The sequence below is a fragment of the Schistocerca piceifrons genome, chromosome 1 (genome assembly GCF_021461385.2).
Source record: "Schistocerca piceifrons isolate TAMUIC-IGC-003096 chromosome 1, iqSchPice1.1, whole genome shotgun sequence".
Lineage (NCBI taxonomy): Eukaryota > Metazoa > Arthropoda > Insecta > Orthoptera > Acrididae > Schistocerca > Schistocerca piceifrons.
In genome coordinates this window covers 544108299-544127322 of record NC_060138.1, presented here as the reverse complement: position 1 = coordinate 544127322, position 19024 = coordinate 544108299, and the positions used below count along the sequence as shown (strand labels likewise).

At 38.7% G+C, this 19024-nt stretch overlaps 1 protein-coding gene across 1 annotated transcript in view; it reads right to left on the bottom strand.

Annotated features, from left to right (window-relative positions):
* LOC124799916 (ATP-binding cassette sub-family D member 3) overlaps positions 1–19024 on the bottom strand; it is a 98903-nt gene that overhangs the window by 59334 nt on the left and 20545 nt on the right. Inside the window, exons 3-4 of the mRNA XM_047262955.1 lie at positions 16405–16592; positions 16019–16088 (exon numbers count right to left, since the gene is read on the bottom strand). Coding sequence (XP_047118911.1) covers positions 16019–16088; positions 16405–16592 — 258 coding nt within the window. The remainder of the gene's footprint in view (positions 1–16018; positions 16089–16404; positions 16593–19024) is intronic.

The window sequence follows — 19024 nt, the reverse complement described above, 5'->3', positions numbered from 1 at the left end:
GTGGTGCAGAAGCAACTGAATGAGTTGAAAACAAGTCACCAGGTTTGGGTGGACTCCAACTTTGGTTTCACAGGCATTGGTGCCTTACTTAGCTAACATTTTTCATGAATCACTTGCCTAGCACAAAGTCCCAATTGACTGGAAAAAAAGTGTTCTTCACTCCTCTATATAAGACAGGTACAAGAATAGATCTGAAAAGTTACATACAAATGCTCTGAACACTGTTTTTCTGTAGAATTCTTGAGCAAAGTCTAAGTTCGAATATAACATATTTTTCTTGAGACAGAAAACCTTCTTTGCACAAATCAGTATAGGTTTAGAAGAGACTGAGTTATATTGTAGAGCAGTGGTTCCTAACCTGAGGGTAATTAGCTTCCGAGGGGTAAAATGAAATTTTCTGATTGGTAAAACCTTAAACAATTTGATTCTGTTTCAGTCTCAAAACTAAAATATTTTCAAATGATCATTACTATTATCACAATTTTGTAAGATTTTAATATTGATTATACAAGTTATCAATAATTACTTTTTTCAATTAGTAGTATTAATACGGTGGAAGTGCTCAATCTCTCAAGAAAATGTCTTCTCCCGGTTCTAGATAATACCTTCAGTAGTACAGAAATTGCTTCATTATGCAAAAAAAGACAGCACGACATAGCAGTAACTACATAAGGGCTACAATAATGCTGTACACAGTATTCCAATATCTGCCAGTTCAGAAGTAAGGCGTACAGTAATTGAGTGATTTACAAACAGTAAGTCTAGTGAACACATCTGAACTTGTTTGAGTTTCAATGGGGTTTAAGTGCGTAGGTCAAGCAAGTGCCCCACAATGGAGGAGACATGCAGGGAAAGTATATTTTGTAACTAATGTCTATCTTCACTGTGTATAGTCAGCTTTCTTATCTGAGGCTTTCTTATGTGAGAAGAAACACACACACACACACACCTTCTTCTTCTTCTTCTTCTTCTTCTTCTTCTTAGTAACTACTGCATCCTACATCCTTCTCAATATGCTTACTGTATTCATCTCTTCATTTCCCTTTACGATTTTTACCTTCCACGCTTCCCTCCAGTACTAAATTGGCTCAGAATATGTCCTACTGACCGACCACTTCTTCGAGTAGGTTATACCACAAATTTCTGTTCTCCCCAATTCTATTCACTACCTCTTCATTAGTTACATGATCTACCCATCTAATCTTCAGCATTCTTCTGTAGCACCACATTTCAAAAGTTTCTAGTCTGTTTTAGTCTAAACTGTTTATTATCCATGTTTGACTTAATATATGGCAACACTCCATACAAATACTTTCAGAAGACTTAAATCTATACCCGATGTTAATAGATTTCTCTTCTTCAGAAAGGATTTCTTCCCATTGCCAATCTACATTTTACATACTCTCTACTTTGACCATCTACAGTTATTTTGCTGCTCGAATAGCAAAACTCTTCTACTACTTCAAGTACCTCATTTCCTAATACAATTCCCTCAGCATCACCTGACTTAGATGGACTACACTCCATTATCCTCATTTTGCTCTTGATGTTCACCTTATGTCCTCTTTTCCAGACACTGTCCATTCCAATCAACTGCTTTGTCTCTAACAGAATTACAGTATGATTGGCAAACAATGATTTTATTTCTTCTCCCTGGGCTTTAATTCCTACTCCAAATTCTTCTTTTGTTTCCTTTACTGCTTGCTCAATATACAGATTGAATAACATCAGGGATAGGTTACAACCCTGTCTCACTCCCTTCCCAACCACTGCTTCCCTTTCATGCCTCTCAACTCATCATTGCCATCTGGTTTCTGTACAAATTGTAAATAGCCTTTCGCTCCCTATATTTGGCCCCTGCCACCTTCAGAATTTGAAAGAGTATTGCAGTGAACATTGTCAAAAGCTTTCTCGAAGTCTACAAATATTAGAAAAGTAGGTTTGTCTTTCCTTAATCTTTCTTCTAAGATAAGTCGTAGGGTCAGTATTGCCTCACATGTTCGAACATTTCCACGGAATCCAAACTGATCTTCCCTGAGGCTGGCTTCTATCAGTTTTTCCATTCATCTGTAAAGAATGTGTGTCAATATTTTGCAGCCACGACTTATTAAACTGCTAGTTCGGTAATTTTCACACATATCGAGACATGCTTTCTTTGGTATTGGAGTTGTTATATTCTTCTTGAAGTCTGAGGGTATTTTGCCTGTCTCATACATCTCGCTCACCAGATGGCAGAGTTTTGTCAGGGATGGTTGTCCCAAGGCTATCAGTAGTTCCAATGGAATGTTGTCAACTTCCTGGGCCTTATTTCAACTTAGATCTTTCAGTGCTCTGTCAAATGCTTCACACAGCACCATATCTCCCATTTCGTCTTCATCTACGTCCTCTTCCATTTCCATAATACTGTATTGCCCTGAAGTACACTGCCCTTGCATAGACCCCCTCATATACTCCTTCCACCTTTCTGCTTTCCCTTCTTTGCTTAGAACTGGTTTTCTATCTGAGCTCTTGATATTCATGCAGGTGGGTCTCTTTTCCCCACAGGTCTCTCTAATTTTTCTGTAGGTAGCACCTATCTTGCCCCTAGTGATATGCGTTTCTACATCCTTACATCTATCCTCTAGCCATTCCTGTTTAGACATTTTTTAGATTTTTGTATTGCCGTTCACCTGTTTCGTTTACTGCATTTTTATATTTTCTCCCTTCATCAACTAAATTCAGTATCTCTTGTGTTACCCAAGGATTTCTACTAGCCCTCATCTTTTCCCTACTTGATCCTCTGCTGCCTTCCCTAATTCATCTCTCAAAGCTACCCATTCTTCTTCTACTGTATTCCATTCCCCCGTCATTGTCTATTGTTCCCTAATGCTCCCTCTGAAACTCTCTACAACCTCTGGTTCTTTTAGTTTATCCAGATCACACTTCTCCTTAAGAAACTGCCTTTTTGCAGTTTATTCAGTTTGAATCTGCAATTCATAACCAATTAATTGTGGTCAGAGTCCACATCTGCCCCTGGAAATGTCTTACAATTCAAAACCTGGTTCCAAAATCTATGTCTTACCATTATACAATCAACCTGAAACCTTCCGCTGTGTCCAGGTCTCTTCCACATATACAACCTTCTTTTGTGATTCTTAAACCAAGTGTTATCTATGATTAAGTTACGCTCTGTGCAAAATTCTACCAGGTGGCTTCCTCTTTCGTTCCTTTCCCTAAATCCATATTAACCTACTATTTTTCCTTCTCTACATTTTTCTACTATCATATTCCAATCCCCATGACAAATCTTTGTCTCCCTTAACTACCCAAATAATTTCTTTTATCTCATTATACATTTTCCCAATATCGACCTCACCTGCAGAGCTAGGGAGCTAATTGGCATATAAACTTTTACTACTGTGGTGGGTGTGGCCCTCGTGTCTACCTTGGCTAGAATAATGCATTCACTATGTTGTTCATAGTAGCTTATCCGCATTCCTATTTTTTTTATTCATTATTAACCCTACTCCTGCATTACCTCTATTTGTTTATAAAACTGTATTCACTTGACCAGAAGTCCAGTTCCTCCTGCCACCGAACTCCACTAATTCCCACTAGATCTAACTTTTTAAATTTTCTAACATACATGCCTGGTTAAGGGATCTGACTTTCCATGCTCCAATTTGTAGAACGCCAGTTTTGGTTCTCCTGATAATGACATCCTCCTGAGTAGGCCCCGCCCGGAGATCCAAATGGGGGATTATTTTACCACCAGAATATTTTACCCAAGAGAATGCCATCATCATATGGTAGAGCTGCACTCCCTTGGGAAAAATTACAGCTGTAATTTCACCTTGCTTTTGGCCATTTGCAGTACCAGCACAGAAAGGCTTTTTTGGTTGATGTTGCAAGACCAGATCATTCAATCATACAGACTATTGCCCCTGCAACTACTGAAAAGGCTGCTGTCCATGTTCAGGAACCACATGTTTGTCTGCCCTCTCAAAAGATACCCTTCTGTTGTGGTTGCACCTAAAATACGGCTTTCTGTATTGCTGAGGCATGCAAGCCTCCCCCCTAATGGCAAGGTCCATGGTTCATGTGGGGGGATTCATTTTTTATCGCTTTAAAAATAGAACTGTTCCAAGAAAAGTCTTTCATTCTGCAATTTATTTAGTTGCTAAGATTGGTGACTGTGTGTGTGTGTGTGTGTGTGGGGGGGGGGGGGGGGGGGGAAGGGTCCAACAGACAGCAGTGTCTAAGAAAGGTTGGGAACCACTGTTGTAGAGGGACCTGCCCTGTGTGCCTGGCTAGCAGAGTTTCATGTGTAGCACCCTGTTGCTGAGAAAGTTTTATTCATTTCTCATATACTCAATGTTAATAATATCTTGACCAAGCGAGTGTAGTGCAGTGGGTAAGGTTGACACCAGTATGCTGGCGGGACAAGTTCCAATCCTGCCTGTGTACTTTTATTTTTTAAAAATTTTATCACATAGAATATCATTAAATAGTGTACACCATGCAAACTCATTCAAAGATAGTCATTAAATCAATCATTACAGTCCACTTTCTTCAAATTGCAGAAACATCTTGTTTTGTATCATTAACATCAATTGCCATACTAGAACAGAATTCCGGATGTATTTGTTGTAGAAGTAACTGAAACACAAATTCATAGAGCATTATGCACATTTAATGAAATCTAGTGCCTTGCAACACACAGGTTTTTCAGAAGTGGTACTGGAAAACAGTTTTTTTAAAAAAAAAAATCCTAAAAGACTGCTGTTTATTTGGTCAAGTTTGATGCAGACCATGGGTATTTGATCATTCCTGTGAAAACAGGTGCAAAAATTGAACCAGAATTAAAGAATGTTTTTCATGGAATCTGCCCTCAAAGCTATTTCTTTATTAATCTCTAGGAATTATTGTTTTCTTTTTTCATCAAAATTTTAACTACCTGTAAAAATAATCATCACAGGGAAGGCAAAGCGGAACACATTTGGGTGAGAGAATTTTTAGACCTGAAGGTGCATGCTTTTGTTTCATCTACAAATATTTTATCTTAAAGTCTCTGATTAGTCTGTCCTCCTCACATATGTAAAATTTAAAGAAATTTTCCTTATATCACATATGGGAAATTCTTCATATAGCACTTTTGTGAACCTCCCTGATTTTGTGCAGGCCACAATTGCTTTTTTAATTTATGAATCAACTCATCAACTCTTTTTTGAAGTCTGACTACATTCCCTTGATGGTTCTTGCCTAAGTAAGAAAACCAAAGGGAATCCCTTTCCTAATACAGTTATCGGTACTGTGCTGTGCAGGGATGACTAATCTTTTTCCTGGGGAACTTCTGTTTAAAGGTGAGTTACACTTCTGCGAAATACTTCCTGTAAAGAAGACTGTGTACAGAATGCCAGTGCGGCCCATTCTTGAGCACTGCTTGAGTGCTTGGGATCCCCGGCAGGTAAAAGACATCGAAGTAATTCAGAGGCATGCTGCTCAATTTTTTTTTTACTGATAGATCTGATCAAAGGCAAGTGTTCCGAAGAAGTGTCATGAACACAAATGGGAATCCCTGGAGGGAAACGACATTCTTTTTGTGAAATTCTACTGAGAAAATTTACAGAACTGGCATTTGCAGATGGCTGCAAAACGATTCTACCACCACCAACATACACTTTGTTTGTGGACTGCATAGACAAGATAAGAGAAATTAGAGCTTTTTTGGAGTTGTATAGGAAGTAACTACACCCTCACTCTATTTGTAAGTGAAACAGCAATTGAAACGACTACCGGTACTAAGGGTGGGACGACATTTGCCTTCTTTTATTTCTTTGTCGATTGTCCTCGATGTCAACGTACTTGCCTTCTTTTATTTCTTTGTCGATTGTCCTCGGTGTCAACGTACTGGCTGAAAAATGGGGTGTGGAAGTCAAACACGGACTACTTTAAATGATGTAGCTGACAGATGCACAGTTTGGTGTCACACTTATTTCACTGTTAAGTTGATGTGTTACTATCGTTGTAACCTACACAGGTTCCTCATCTGAAACACTGCCGTGGACTGACTGTCTCATGTCCAGAAACTGGGCCCTTATATATCCTCACAATAATAAGTACTGAAACTACGCACTGTTCTAAGTTTACTTTACAGAAATTACAATTAACTGCTTCACACAAATAGCACAGAACTTCCCAGCACTACTCTTTATTGACCTTACGACCAAAAGGCAGGAACTCATGATGCACTATCCCACTGTAATCTAAGAAAACAGTGAGAAAAATCTTCGTATATGTGATCAAACATGTCAAATTTTCTTTGGCTTTGGATATTCAGGCAGTTTCCATTTGGACAGCTGGGCCTTGGTTTTGATGTCATACCTGTAGACCAATGTTTCAACACCTGTTATTTCTGGATCATTGTCGACTTTACTCAGCAATTCCTGAGCAATGTCTATGTGACATCATTTGCTGCTACATGTTTCATGCCCAAAACATCCAAAAATATTGCTTGGTATGAGCCAAAAAATATACTGATATCATCAACAACCTCTCTTTTAGTGATTTGGTGATTTTCCAGAACAATTTTCTTTACTTCTTCCACATTGTCATCAGTAATTAATGTGCTATGGCATCCAGGGCAGTGGTCGCCTTAAACGTCTTCTCGACCCTCTTTGAAATGTTTGTACCACTTGTAAACTCTTTTACTTGTAGTGGATTCAAGAAAAGCCACTTTCAACATATCTAATGCGGTGCTGCACTTCATTCCATTTTTGAAGCAAAATGTTTTATGCACCCTTTTTGAAAGTGAAAATTTGCCATGCACTCGAAAATACATACAAACTTTTCTGTCAACTGTAAATTAAACATCAAACAGCTGAAGATGCAAACAAACATCAGGAACAAATTTATCAACAAGATAAAGAAAATTTTGAAAACTGAATGTACAAAGCCTGCAAAATTAAAAAATTCCCATCTTTTTTCTTTTATCACACCTCACATATGCGTATGAGTAGCGGAGCTAATCCAAGATGGGCAGCTCACTGCCATCGATGAAGAGTTGTGCTCTGTTAGCATTATGGATAATACAGTGGAGGAAGCTACTACTGAACTGTCAATAGAATATTGTCAGACTGAGCAACATCAGTGAGTGTTAGAAATATTGCGCCAATTTTTGGATGCTTTCAAACTTGAAGCACAGGAAAGACAGACCACAAGCAGCTGAGTGCAAAACACTGTATCAACACTGGGGATAATTCATGATTTAGCCAGGACCCTTACACTGTGTCACTAGCTGAATGATGAATAATTTGGGAGGAAGTAGAAAAGATTTTGCAAGAGAACGTCATTAAACTCTGTCCTCTCCTGTGGTCCTTGTGAAGGAGGATGGCAGATGGTGTTACTGTGTGGACTACTGATTACTAAACAAAATCACAAAAAAGATGTCGGCAAAGTGTTTCTCAAGTATGGACAGTTATTGACAAATCAACACTGACAAGGTCGACTGGAAAAACATTGCCTGCATAACTTCTGCTGGCCTCTATGAGATTAAAGTTTTGCTCTCTTGACTGTGCGATGTTCCAACCATCTTCAAAAGTATGATGGACAAACAGCTTTGTTACCTTAAATGGACGACATGTCTCTGCTATCTGGCTGACACTTTTATTTTTTTTATTTTTAAGAAATTTGAAGAACATCTAAGTTGCCTGAAAACCATGTTGAATTATATTCATACCAAAGGCATTCACCTGAATCTGTAGAAGTGCCTTTTTGTCAACCAAGAAATAAAAATCTTGAGGCAACTAGTTAATGGTGATGACTGTCATGATCCAGAGAAAAACCAATGCACTGGCAGATTAGTGACGTGAGAAGCTTTCTCAGATTGTGCTCGTCTTACCGGTGAGTCATAAAGGGCCTCTGTACCCAAGCAGATTCCTTGCAAAAACTATTGCAGGGAGATGCCAAATGTTCTGGTACGAGATGCAAGAAAGATCCTTCCTTCTCTCAAGGAGGCACTCTAATCATCTTCAGTCCTAGCATTCTACTATGAAAAGGCTGTGACAGCAGACTGATGCTAGCAGTTACAAGACAGTTGCAGTTCTAAGGCACTTATCCCAGGCAGGGCTGAGAAAGCAATAGCTTGTATGTCCAGAATAATCTCCAAGTCAGAGATGGACAACTCCACACCCAAGAAAGAATGCCTTGTAGTTGTCTAAGGCATAAACAAGTTCTGGCCTTCTTTATTTGGCAAACCACTCTCCATTGTGATATACAGCAATTCTCTTTGCTGGCTGACTAGCCTGAAAAACACTTTGGTTTGAATGGTGAGATGGGCACTGAGGCTCCAGGAATACAATATCACAATGATATAAAAAACAGACACAAACAGAAGGGCACTGATTGCCTTTCAAGGAATCCTTTAGCAGAACACAGCCGTGTGGAGGAAATCTCTGTCATTACTGATTTAAATGATACTGCTCCTTGTGACATTCACCTAATTTGTTTCTTTGTTGATAGTCCTTTGTGTTGACATACTGTATTGTTATAATTGCTGAAAAATGGGGGATGGAAGTTCCACACTTAGTACTGTAAATGACATAGCCAACAGTTACTCAGTTGTGTTTCAGTTCTTTATTTTCACTGTTCACAACCCCCCAATATTACACAGTTATATGACCAGTTCACTATTGGTAATTTGTTGATAAGTCTCATTAATAGACTGCAGGCAAACATCAGCATACTGCTACAATACTTTGCCGTTGAATATCTACGAGCAGTAAAAACCTAACCACACAGTTCACACCTCTTCCAGAATAATACTGTATGTGTGACACTTTCTCAAAAAAATTTAACAGACGCTGTCATTGTTTTAACACACGACCTATTTGTGTCACTAATTCCACTGTTCAGTTGACGTATTACTCTAACTGATACAGACTTCCCATCTGAAAATCAGCTGTGGACTGACTGTCTTGGGACCAAAAATCGGGCCTTTATACATCCTCACAATAATAGGTACTGAAACTATACATGGTTTGATGTTTAAGTTACAGAAATTACAATTAACACATAACTCATTCAATTAACTGAATACATTGACAAACTGGTTCTTTTTAACATTATCTTCTACCATAAAGGTTAGGCTGAATTATTTGTTTAAATAACGAAATTAACAGATATAGTTATGCAAACAATGCTTTTGACAAATCTGATAATTATTTTGGAATTAATTAAGGGCTGGCTTTGCTATATGTTTTCGAATAGAGCCAAATAAATACTTTAAGAATCGTAATAGTTCTTCTTCCAAATATTTATAATTATTACAGAATTCATATTTGTTTGTAAGTCAACAACAGAATTTAAGTCATGAAACAATTACTGGTTTCACCATATGACAAAAGATATTAACTAGGAATAGTCAAAATAAATCAGGAAATTAATTACAGACACAAAGCTAAGCACAAAATTAGATTTGGTGCTATATTTCTTAAGACAGAGGACCAACCTTTCACTTTTATGAAAATGTAGATTATACTAATGTATGTTAATTGTAATTAGTAAAAAATAAATAAATTAATTTAAGGATGCAGATGGCAAAACAGGAGAGGAAGTAAAGAGGTCTCAGCTTGCTTCATCACATGCTGAAGACTGAGAAATTCAATACTGCATAAAACTATAGAATCCTTGTAGAAGGAAGAACTAACCAAAAGAATTCCAATTAGTAAATGGAACACTGAATAAGAGGAACTATGGTCCAATGCAGTGGAAATAGTTGCTCATCATCCCAGCTCATTTACAGGCAGCTATCCTGAAGTATTTTCATGAACATCCAACCTCAGATCAGCTGGGATCAACCTCAGATCAGCTGGGATCCACAAACACTACACAGAGCAACACCCAGGTATCACCAGACGAATCTCTAGTGATCTGTTAGATGATATATTTTTGTCTTGTTTTGTTTTGTTTTGTTTTAGGGCACAAAAACTACTAGGATCATATGTGCCCATGTCGGAACAGCAGAACATCAAGAGACAGCTAAAAACAGGGACGTGGAGAAAGGTCTATAAAATACACCATAGAGAAATGGAGGTCCTGAACTAAAAATTAAATGGCCTTTGCCACACTGCTGTGACAGATAAAAGGTAAAACGCAGTCAACTGCCCGCACGTCATTCACTAAATTGGCTGATAACTCAGATGGCAAACACAAATGAGAACGCAAGTGGTTTAAAAAAAAAAAAAAAAGGGGGGGGGGCAGACCGTCAAAGGTTGGGCGCAATGAGCACAAAGTGGTGGATGAGCAGCACTTAACAAATGGCAATGGCTAAAAAACAGTGCCCGATACGCAACCTAGCTAAAATATTCTCCTCACAGCGACAGGGCTGAGAGGGTGTCATCCAAGCATCTGAGAGAGGCTCAATAACTCGAGTTTGTTTGCATGAAGGGAGGGCTAGTGGTGATGCCAAAGTGACACCACCTGCTGACAAACAGCTACACAGAGATAATAAGAGGGAATGTAAAACCAGCAGGCTGAGGTATGAGGACTGCAGCCTTGGCAGCAGCGTCAGCGGCCTAGTTTCCTGTCAGACCATAGACACTGTGTGATCCATTGTCAGGAATTTCAGTGACTGAAGAAAGTGCCCCAGTTACCTCCCAAGCACCAAACACAAATTCCCCCTGGAGCAGCACCATTGCACCAGACTGGTGTCTATCTCTTGAGGTGGTTTCGAAAGCCTACAAATGGTAATCAGTGGATAACAGTCTGCACTGACTACCTCACCTGCTATGCTGGCACCGAAGCTGTGGTGACAGCTGAAGCTCCAGAACTTGCAAGGTCCTTTGCAGAAGACATAGTTTTGAAGCACAGACCAACCCACTGATGATCTGTGACTATGGTAAAGTTTTCCAGTCAAAATTAGAAGTAGAGGTAATTCACACTGCAATGTCACCCACAGGATGATAACTTCCATATGAGCTCTGCACACAAATAGCCTCATAGGATGCTTTAATAAGACATTTGTAGACATGCTAATGTTGCATAATGCAACTGCAATACAAAGCAAGAGACTACAGGTTTTACAATTTTTTTCTACTACAAAACTGTAAGGATGAAACAATTTATACACTACTCCCATTTCAACTGGATGACACTCAGGATAACTACGTTAAACAGCTCATCTCGAGGAATAAAGATGAGAGACAACAGCAAGCTCGCATGCAGCCATGCAGTCCTTAGACGTCCAAGAGAAGGACAGAGTATTGCAACACTAAGCTCTGACCAATGAAGACTTGGTATGGACTTTTACAACTGTGAGGTAATAAGTGTGATAACTGGAAAAGTTACTAAAGCACTATTTTGGGCCCTATCTTACCCTTTATTGCTTGTCAGATGTCATACACAAAGTCGAGGATTATAGGCATTGAGATGTTGTCCATGTCCTCCACATGAAGACATACTTCAGTCACGAGACTGATCGACGATGGGGGATTCTCATCCAAGAAAACTGGAGGCTCGCTTGATGATCACGAAGCTTCAATGGGAGTGGTTACATATGATGCTCATCATGGTGAATAGTATGTGACAACATGAGCAGAATGTGAGGATCCACCAACAATACCAAAAAATAAATAGTGCACAGTAGTGAAATTTTGGCAATACATATGTCTAGGTAACATATTTAAATGATTAACACTGCAGGAACACAGGTTAATTTAAGTGTGAGATAAGCCATTGCAAATGTGAAATGCTGGTATATTAATAACCCAGTGTAACTACCGGAATGTTGAATGCAAGCATGCAGATGTGCATGCTATGTGTTGTACAGATGCCCCATGTCAGTTCGTGGGATGGAGTTTCATGCCTGTTGCACCTGATATGTGAATACAGGAACAGTTAATGCTGGCTGTGGATGATGCCATTGTTGTTGTTGTCTTCAGTCCTGAGATTGGTTATATGCAGCTCTCCACGCTACTCTATCCTGTGCAAGCTTTTTCATCTCCCAGTACTTACTGCAACCTACATCCTTCTGAATCTGCTTAGTGTATTCATCTCTTGGTCTCCCTCTACGATTTTTACCCTCCACGCTGCCCTCCAATGCTAAATTTGTGATCCCTTGATGCCTCAGAACATGTCCTACCAACTGGTCCCTTCTTCTTGTCAAGTTGTGCCACAAACTCCTCTTCTCCCCAATTCTATTCAATACCTCCTCATTAGTTATGTGACCTACCCATCTAATCTTCAGCATTCTTCTGTAGCACCACATTTCGAAAGCTTCTATTCTCTTCTTGCCCAAACTATTTATCGTCCATGTTTCACTTCCATACATGGCTACACGCCATACAAATACTTTCAGAAATGACTTCCTGACACTTAAATCAATACTGGATGTTAACAAATTTCTCTTCTTCAGAAACGCTTTCCTTGCCATTGACAGTCTACATTTTATATCCTCTCTACTTCGACCATCATCAGTTATTTTGCTCCCCAAGTACCAAAACTCCTTTACCACTTTAAGTGTCCCATTTCCTAATCTAATACCCCCAGCATCACCTGATTTAATTCGGCTACATTCCATTATCCTCGTTTCGCTTTTGTTGATGTTCATCTTATATCCTCCTTTCAAGACACTGTCCTTTCCGTTCAACTGCTCTTCCAAGTCGTTTGCTGTCTCTGACAGAATTACAATGTCATTGGCGAACCTCAAAGTTTTTATTTCTTCTCCATGGACTTTAATACCCACTCCGAATTTTTCTTTTGTTTCCTTTACTGCTTGCTCAATACACAGATTGAATAACATTGGGGAGAGGCTATAACCCTGTCTCATTCCCTTCCCAACCGCTGCTTCCCTTTCATGCCCCTAGACTCTTGGAACTGCCATCTGGTTTCTGTACAAATTGTAAATAGCCTTTCGCTCACTATATTTTACCCCTGCCACCTTCAAAATTTGAAAGAGAGTATTCCAGTCAACATTGTCAAAAGCTTTCTCTAAGTCTACAAATGCTAGAAATGTAGGTTTGCCTTTCCTTAACCTATTTTCTAAGATAAGTCGTAGGGTCAGTATTGCCTCACGTGTTCCAACATTTCTGCGGAATCCGAACTGATCTTCGCCGAGGTCGGCTTCTACCAGTTTTTCCATTCATCTGTAAAGAATATGCGTTAGTATTTTGCCGCTGTGACTTATTAAACTGATAGTTCGGTAATTTTCACATCTGTCAGCACCTGCTTTCTTTGGGATTGGAATTATTATATTCTTCTTGAAGTCTGAGGGTATTTCGCCTGTCTCATAAATCTTGCTCACCAGATGGTAGAGTTTTGTCAGGACTGGTTCTCCCAAGGCTGTCAGTAGTTCTAATGGAATGTTGTCTACTCCCAGGGCCTTGTTTCGACTCAGGTCTTTCAGTGCTCTGTCAAACTCTTCACGCAGTATTGTATCTCCCATTTCATCTTCTTCTACATCCTCTTCCATTTCCATAATATTGTCCTCAAGTACATCGCCCTTGTATAGACCCTCTATATACTCATTCCACCTTTCTGCTTTCCCTTCTTTGCTTAGAACTGGGTTTCCATCTGAGCTCTTCATATTCATACAAGTGGATCTCTTTTCTCCAAAGGTCTCTTTAATTTTCCTGTAGGCTGTGTCTATCTTACCCCTAGTGAGATAAGCCTCTACATCCTTACATTTCTCCTCTAAGCTGCTTAGCCTTTTGCACTTCCTCTCGATCTCATTTTTGAGACCTATGTATTCCCTTTTGCCTGCTTCACTTACTGCATTTTTATATTTTCTCCTTTCATCAATTAAATTCAATATTTCTTCTTTTACCCAAGGATTTCTACTAGCCCTCGTCTTTTTACCTACTTGATCCTCTGCTGTCTTCACTACTTCATCCCTCAGAGCTACCCATTCTTCTTGTACTGCATTTCTTTCCCCCCATTCCTGTCAATTGTTCCCTTATGCTCTCCGTGAAACTCTGTACAACCTCTGGTTCTTTCAGTTTATTCAGGTCCCATCTCCTTAAATTCCCATCTTTTTGCAGTTTCTTCAGTTTTAATCTACAGTTCATAACCAATAGATTGTGGTCAGAGTCCTGGAAATGTCTTACAATTTAAAACCTGGTTCCTAAATCTCTGTCTTATCATTATATAATCTATCTGATACCTTCTAGTATCTCCAGGATTCTTCCAGGTATACAACCTTCTTTCATGATTCTTGAACCAAGTGTTAGCTATAATTAAGTTATGCTTTGTGCAAAATTCTATCAGACGGCTTCCTCTTACATTTCTCTCCCCCAATCCATATTCACCCACTATGTTTCCTTCTCTCCCTTTTCCTACTCTCGAATTCCAGTCACCCATGACTATTAAATTTTTGTCTCCCTTGACTACCTGAATAATTTCTTTTATCTCATCATACATTTCATCAATTTCTTCATCATCTGCAGAGCTAGTTGGCATATAAACTTGTACTACTGTAGTAGGCATAGGCTTCATGTCTATCTTGGCCACAACAATGCGTTCATTGTGCTGTTTGCAGTAGCTTACCCGCATTCCTATTGCTTTATTCATTATTAAACCTACTCCTGCATTACCCCTATTTGATTTTGTTTTTATAACCCTGTATTCACCTAACCAAAAGTCTTGTTCCTCCTGCCACCGAACTTCACTAATTCCCACTATATCCAAGTTTAACCTATCCATTTCCCTTTTTAAATTTTCTAATCTACCTGCCGATTAAGGGATCTGACATTCCAAGCTCCGATCCATAGAACGCCAATTTTCTTTCTCCTGATAATGACATCCTCCTGAGTAGCCCCCGCCCAGAGATCCGAATGGGGGACTATTTTACCTCCGGAATATTTTACCCAAGAGGACTCCATCATCATTTAACCATACAGTAAAGCTGCATGCCCTCAGGAAAAATTACGGCTGTAGTTTCCCTTGTCCCATATGTGGTAGATTGGAGACATATCATGACTCAGCAGACCAAGGCAACATGTCGACACACTGTAGAGCATGCTGGGTCACAACAGCTGTATGTGGGTGAGCGTTATCCTGTTGGAAAACATCACGTGGAATGGTGATTATGAATAGCAGCACAAATGGTTGAATCATCACACTGACATGTGATAATCAGGATAGTGCTTCTGTTGTCAAACAAAATCGCATACCAGACCACAATTGCAAGTGTAGGTTCAACAACGTATCTAGTATGCAGACAGAGTGGTTGCAGGGTCTCAACTGGTGCCCTCCTAACAACACACGACCATCACCGGCACTGAGGCTGAACCAGCTATCACCAGAAAACAAAACAGACCTCCACCCTGCCCTCCAATGAGCTCTACTAGCAGCAAACTTCTGCAGCTGGCATGAAATTTAAATAGATATAATCTTTCAGATATAGAAACAAAACTACCAACTTCTGTTTATGCTGCCCTCTCCTTAGTGTTGCATTTTTTTCTCCTGTAATGTAAATCTATGATGCTGCAGTCAGTCAAATGAGACTTCTGAAACAGAGGGCCGCTGTTTTCCAGGGGACAGAGCAATGCAATTGGGAATAGCAGTCATTGTCTAATGTGCCGTGGGTCACCAGTTAATATTTATTATTCAATAAATATCATTTCTACAAGGTTCTCAAAATTTCTTGTATTGGCATATTATAAAATACTCAAAGTCTGCATGACTAGCAGCACTCTCCATCCAAGAGCAACAGTGAGGAGTATTCATCCCTACTATTTGTCCTGTGAATTTTTGCTATTTTGTTAAAAAACAAGTTCCTGCTCTGCGTGTAATTCTTACCTAATTTCCCATTTCATCTAATTACATGCTGTAATTTTATGCTTTTACTAGGTGACAAGTTTTCTGCTTAAATGCCTGACAGTTTCATTTGAAATTTTGACTAGATTGACAACTGAAACTAAGGATCTTCTAAATAATTCTCTGTCTCGCTCTCTCTTGCCGCCCCCTCCCCCCTTCCAGTCCCTCACAACCATACATGCACTCTGTACCAAAAATAAACAGCAGCAGCTCAAATGATACTTACCAGAGGTATGGCTGCAACATATTTTAAGAGCCTCTGAATGAATTTCTTCTTATCCATGTTAATAATAGCGCTGGAAAATGAGAAAAAAAGTGTCACATGAGAAATACTTATTTCTGATAGTATTACAAAAAACAACTGATGGATGCAATGTTTTTCTTGCGAAACTTACCCAATGATATAACGCACAAGCGCAAATGCACTCTGAACGTAACATTCAGAAGAGGAAGGGGAAATGATACATTAAAACAATGTATTTCTTACTGTATATTTATGGTGACTACTTTAAACATTGCCGTCAACAATGTGTTGTTACCAGGTAACCTTTATGTGACTTTTATAAAACAGTAAGAATAAAATCTACAGTCATAATGTTAGGTTAAACATACCTTTCAATGAAGGTTCCATTCTGTATCATCCATAAGTCACAATATGTCCTTGCAATTAATGAGGCAGCTACAAGCAGTAGGAAACCAAATTCTGTGCTAAATACACCTGGTACAACTATTCCTAAAATCTCACGAAGCTGGCGAAAAAAAGCGGCATTGACGTGGGCTTTGACAGTGTTTTTTGACTTCTGCAAATAAAAGCATTATGTTAGTATTGTTCTTCAGATCAAATTTATAAATAAGGATTTGTTAAACATCATAAAATTAATTAGCAGCATTATAGTTGAAGGTCTTATTTCATTTTGGAGTGTTTATAGGAATAAGATGATATGTGACACTCGCTATACTTGGAATGTTGTTTTTCTTCTCTTTACATTGTAGCAGATAATGTTCATGCACCAAGTTGTAAATATGTAGTCTATGTTTCGAGCATTCCACATTAAATTCATTGCAATTCTTTGCGCACTTTTATCAATATGTAATTCAAGTGTTTTGTTCATTTTCCAGATTATTTTTCTTCTTTTTTGGCCATTCAACATTTACTTTTCGGTTGATGCATATACCGGGTGATCAAAAGTCAGTATCAATTTGAAAACAGAATAAATTATGGAATAATGTAGATAGAGAAGTACAAATTGACACACATTCTTTCAAAAAATGTCTGACAGATGGCGCTGCATTTGATCAGAATAGCAATAATTAGCATAACAAAGACAGAGCAAAGCTGATGTTCTTTACATGAAATGCTCAATATGTCCACTATCATTTCTCAACAATAGCTGTAGTCGAGGAATAATGTTGTGAACAGCACTGTAAAGCATGTCCGGAGTTATGGTGAGTCATTGGCGTCAGATGTTGTCTTTCAGCATCCCTAGAGATGTCGGTCGATCACGATACACTTGCGTCTTCAGGTAACCCCAAAGTCAATAATCGCATGGACTGAGGTCTGGGGACCTGGGAGGCCAAGCATGACGAAAGTGGCGACTGAGCACACGATCATCACCAAACGAAACGAGCAAGAGATCTTTCACGCGTCTAGAAATATGGGGTGGAGCGCCATCCTGCATAAACATCGTACGTTCCAACAGGTGTTTATTAGCCATGCTGGGGATGATGCGATTCTGTAACATATTGGTGTACCTCTCACCCGTCACGGTAGCAGTTTTGCTGTCCAGCACCATCTTTGGACATTTTGTTAACTTTGTTTTTTTTCCCTAATAAAACCCCAGGTTATTCCAAGCATGTGTGTCAAATTTTACCTTGTATAGTGTCCCCAGTGAAATAATACGAAAAGAGTTAAAAAACAGTATTTATAAAGAAGAGACAATTAAAAATTGAATAATATACTTTTTCTCATGTACCCATATTACAATAATTTCTCTGTGTAAGTTTCGAGGGCAAAGAAATATAACAAAATGATCTAAAGAGACGACAAGATACACCCTTTTGTTAATTTTTTAGTCTTCTTCACTTCTTCTCTTGTCTTGGTTGCGTGTAGACGGACATCTTGTGAGTGCTGGCAAATGTAAGCATATTTGTACTAATTAAGCAAATAGTATATTGATTTAATATTATTGTTCACTTTTAATTTGAAGAGGTGATCCCGATTTCATGTCCGCCTTCCTTTGAATTAACCTGCATTCGAGTAATTTACAGTTCAACAATCGCAGCGGCTGATGCAGCCAACGACGGCATTACGTGGCGATACTAACTTATAAAAAATTAGTGGAAGCGAAAAACTCGCCCGCTATTAACATAATATACATTTTTCTCCACAGCTGCCCGACGTTGCAGAAAATACGTAGCTTTTAAGATTCTTATTTTCAGTACAATAGCTGAGAGCCAGAGCCAGGACTCCGACTACAATGCAATGGTTAACGGAGGTAAGAAGGAATACTCTCGCGTGTGTGTGTGGGTCGCAATTGTAATTAATAACTACAGATTTTTTGCTTTAAAGTGAACTGACTAGCCGAGGAAATTAATATGAAAAGTTTATTCCCTTGTTCAACTTATATGTTCATGCTTTAAGATTCAGTGAGTCTAACATTCATTAACGTAAAAAATAATTTATACTGAAGATTAACATTGTTAAAAAAAAAAGGGGGGGAGAACTTCACAAAAGCATTTAATTGTATATCAAAATAAAATGAAATATCATTTTTATTAAGGCCCACCAAGTAAGTTGGCAACAATCAACATAATAATAGTAATATATTAAATTACGACGGCCAACGGACGCGAGACTCTCTATCTACATTATTCCGTGGTTTATTAAGTTTTCAAATTTATACTGACTTTTTGATCACCCGGTATAATTAGGATTAAAACAATGTGGAGGACTAAGTTGAAGTATCGAGAAGGTTGTGAAAGCAGCAATTGAGACGTTAAAAATAGAGAAGCCCCAAACAAAGAAACTTTCGAATCTTGTTCGGTTTTATAACTCAAAATTCAACCAAAATCAGCTTTAAAACAACATTGAGAAGGCAGCAATGATTGTGTGCAATGTGCTGTTCCAAGTTAAAAGACCTGAGATCAGGTTGGGTAGAAGACATGGATTAACTGAAAAGTTCAATACCACTTCATAAACTCACAACCTTTCCACCTAACATAGACATCTGTC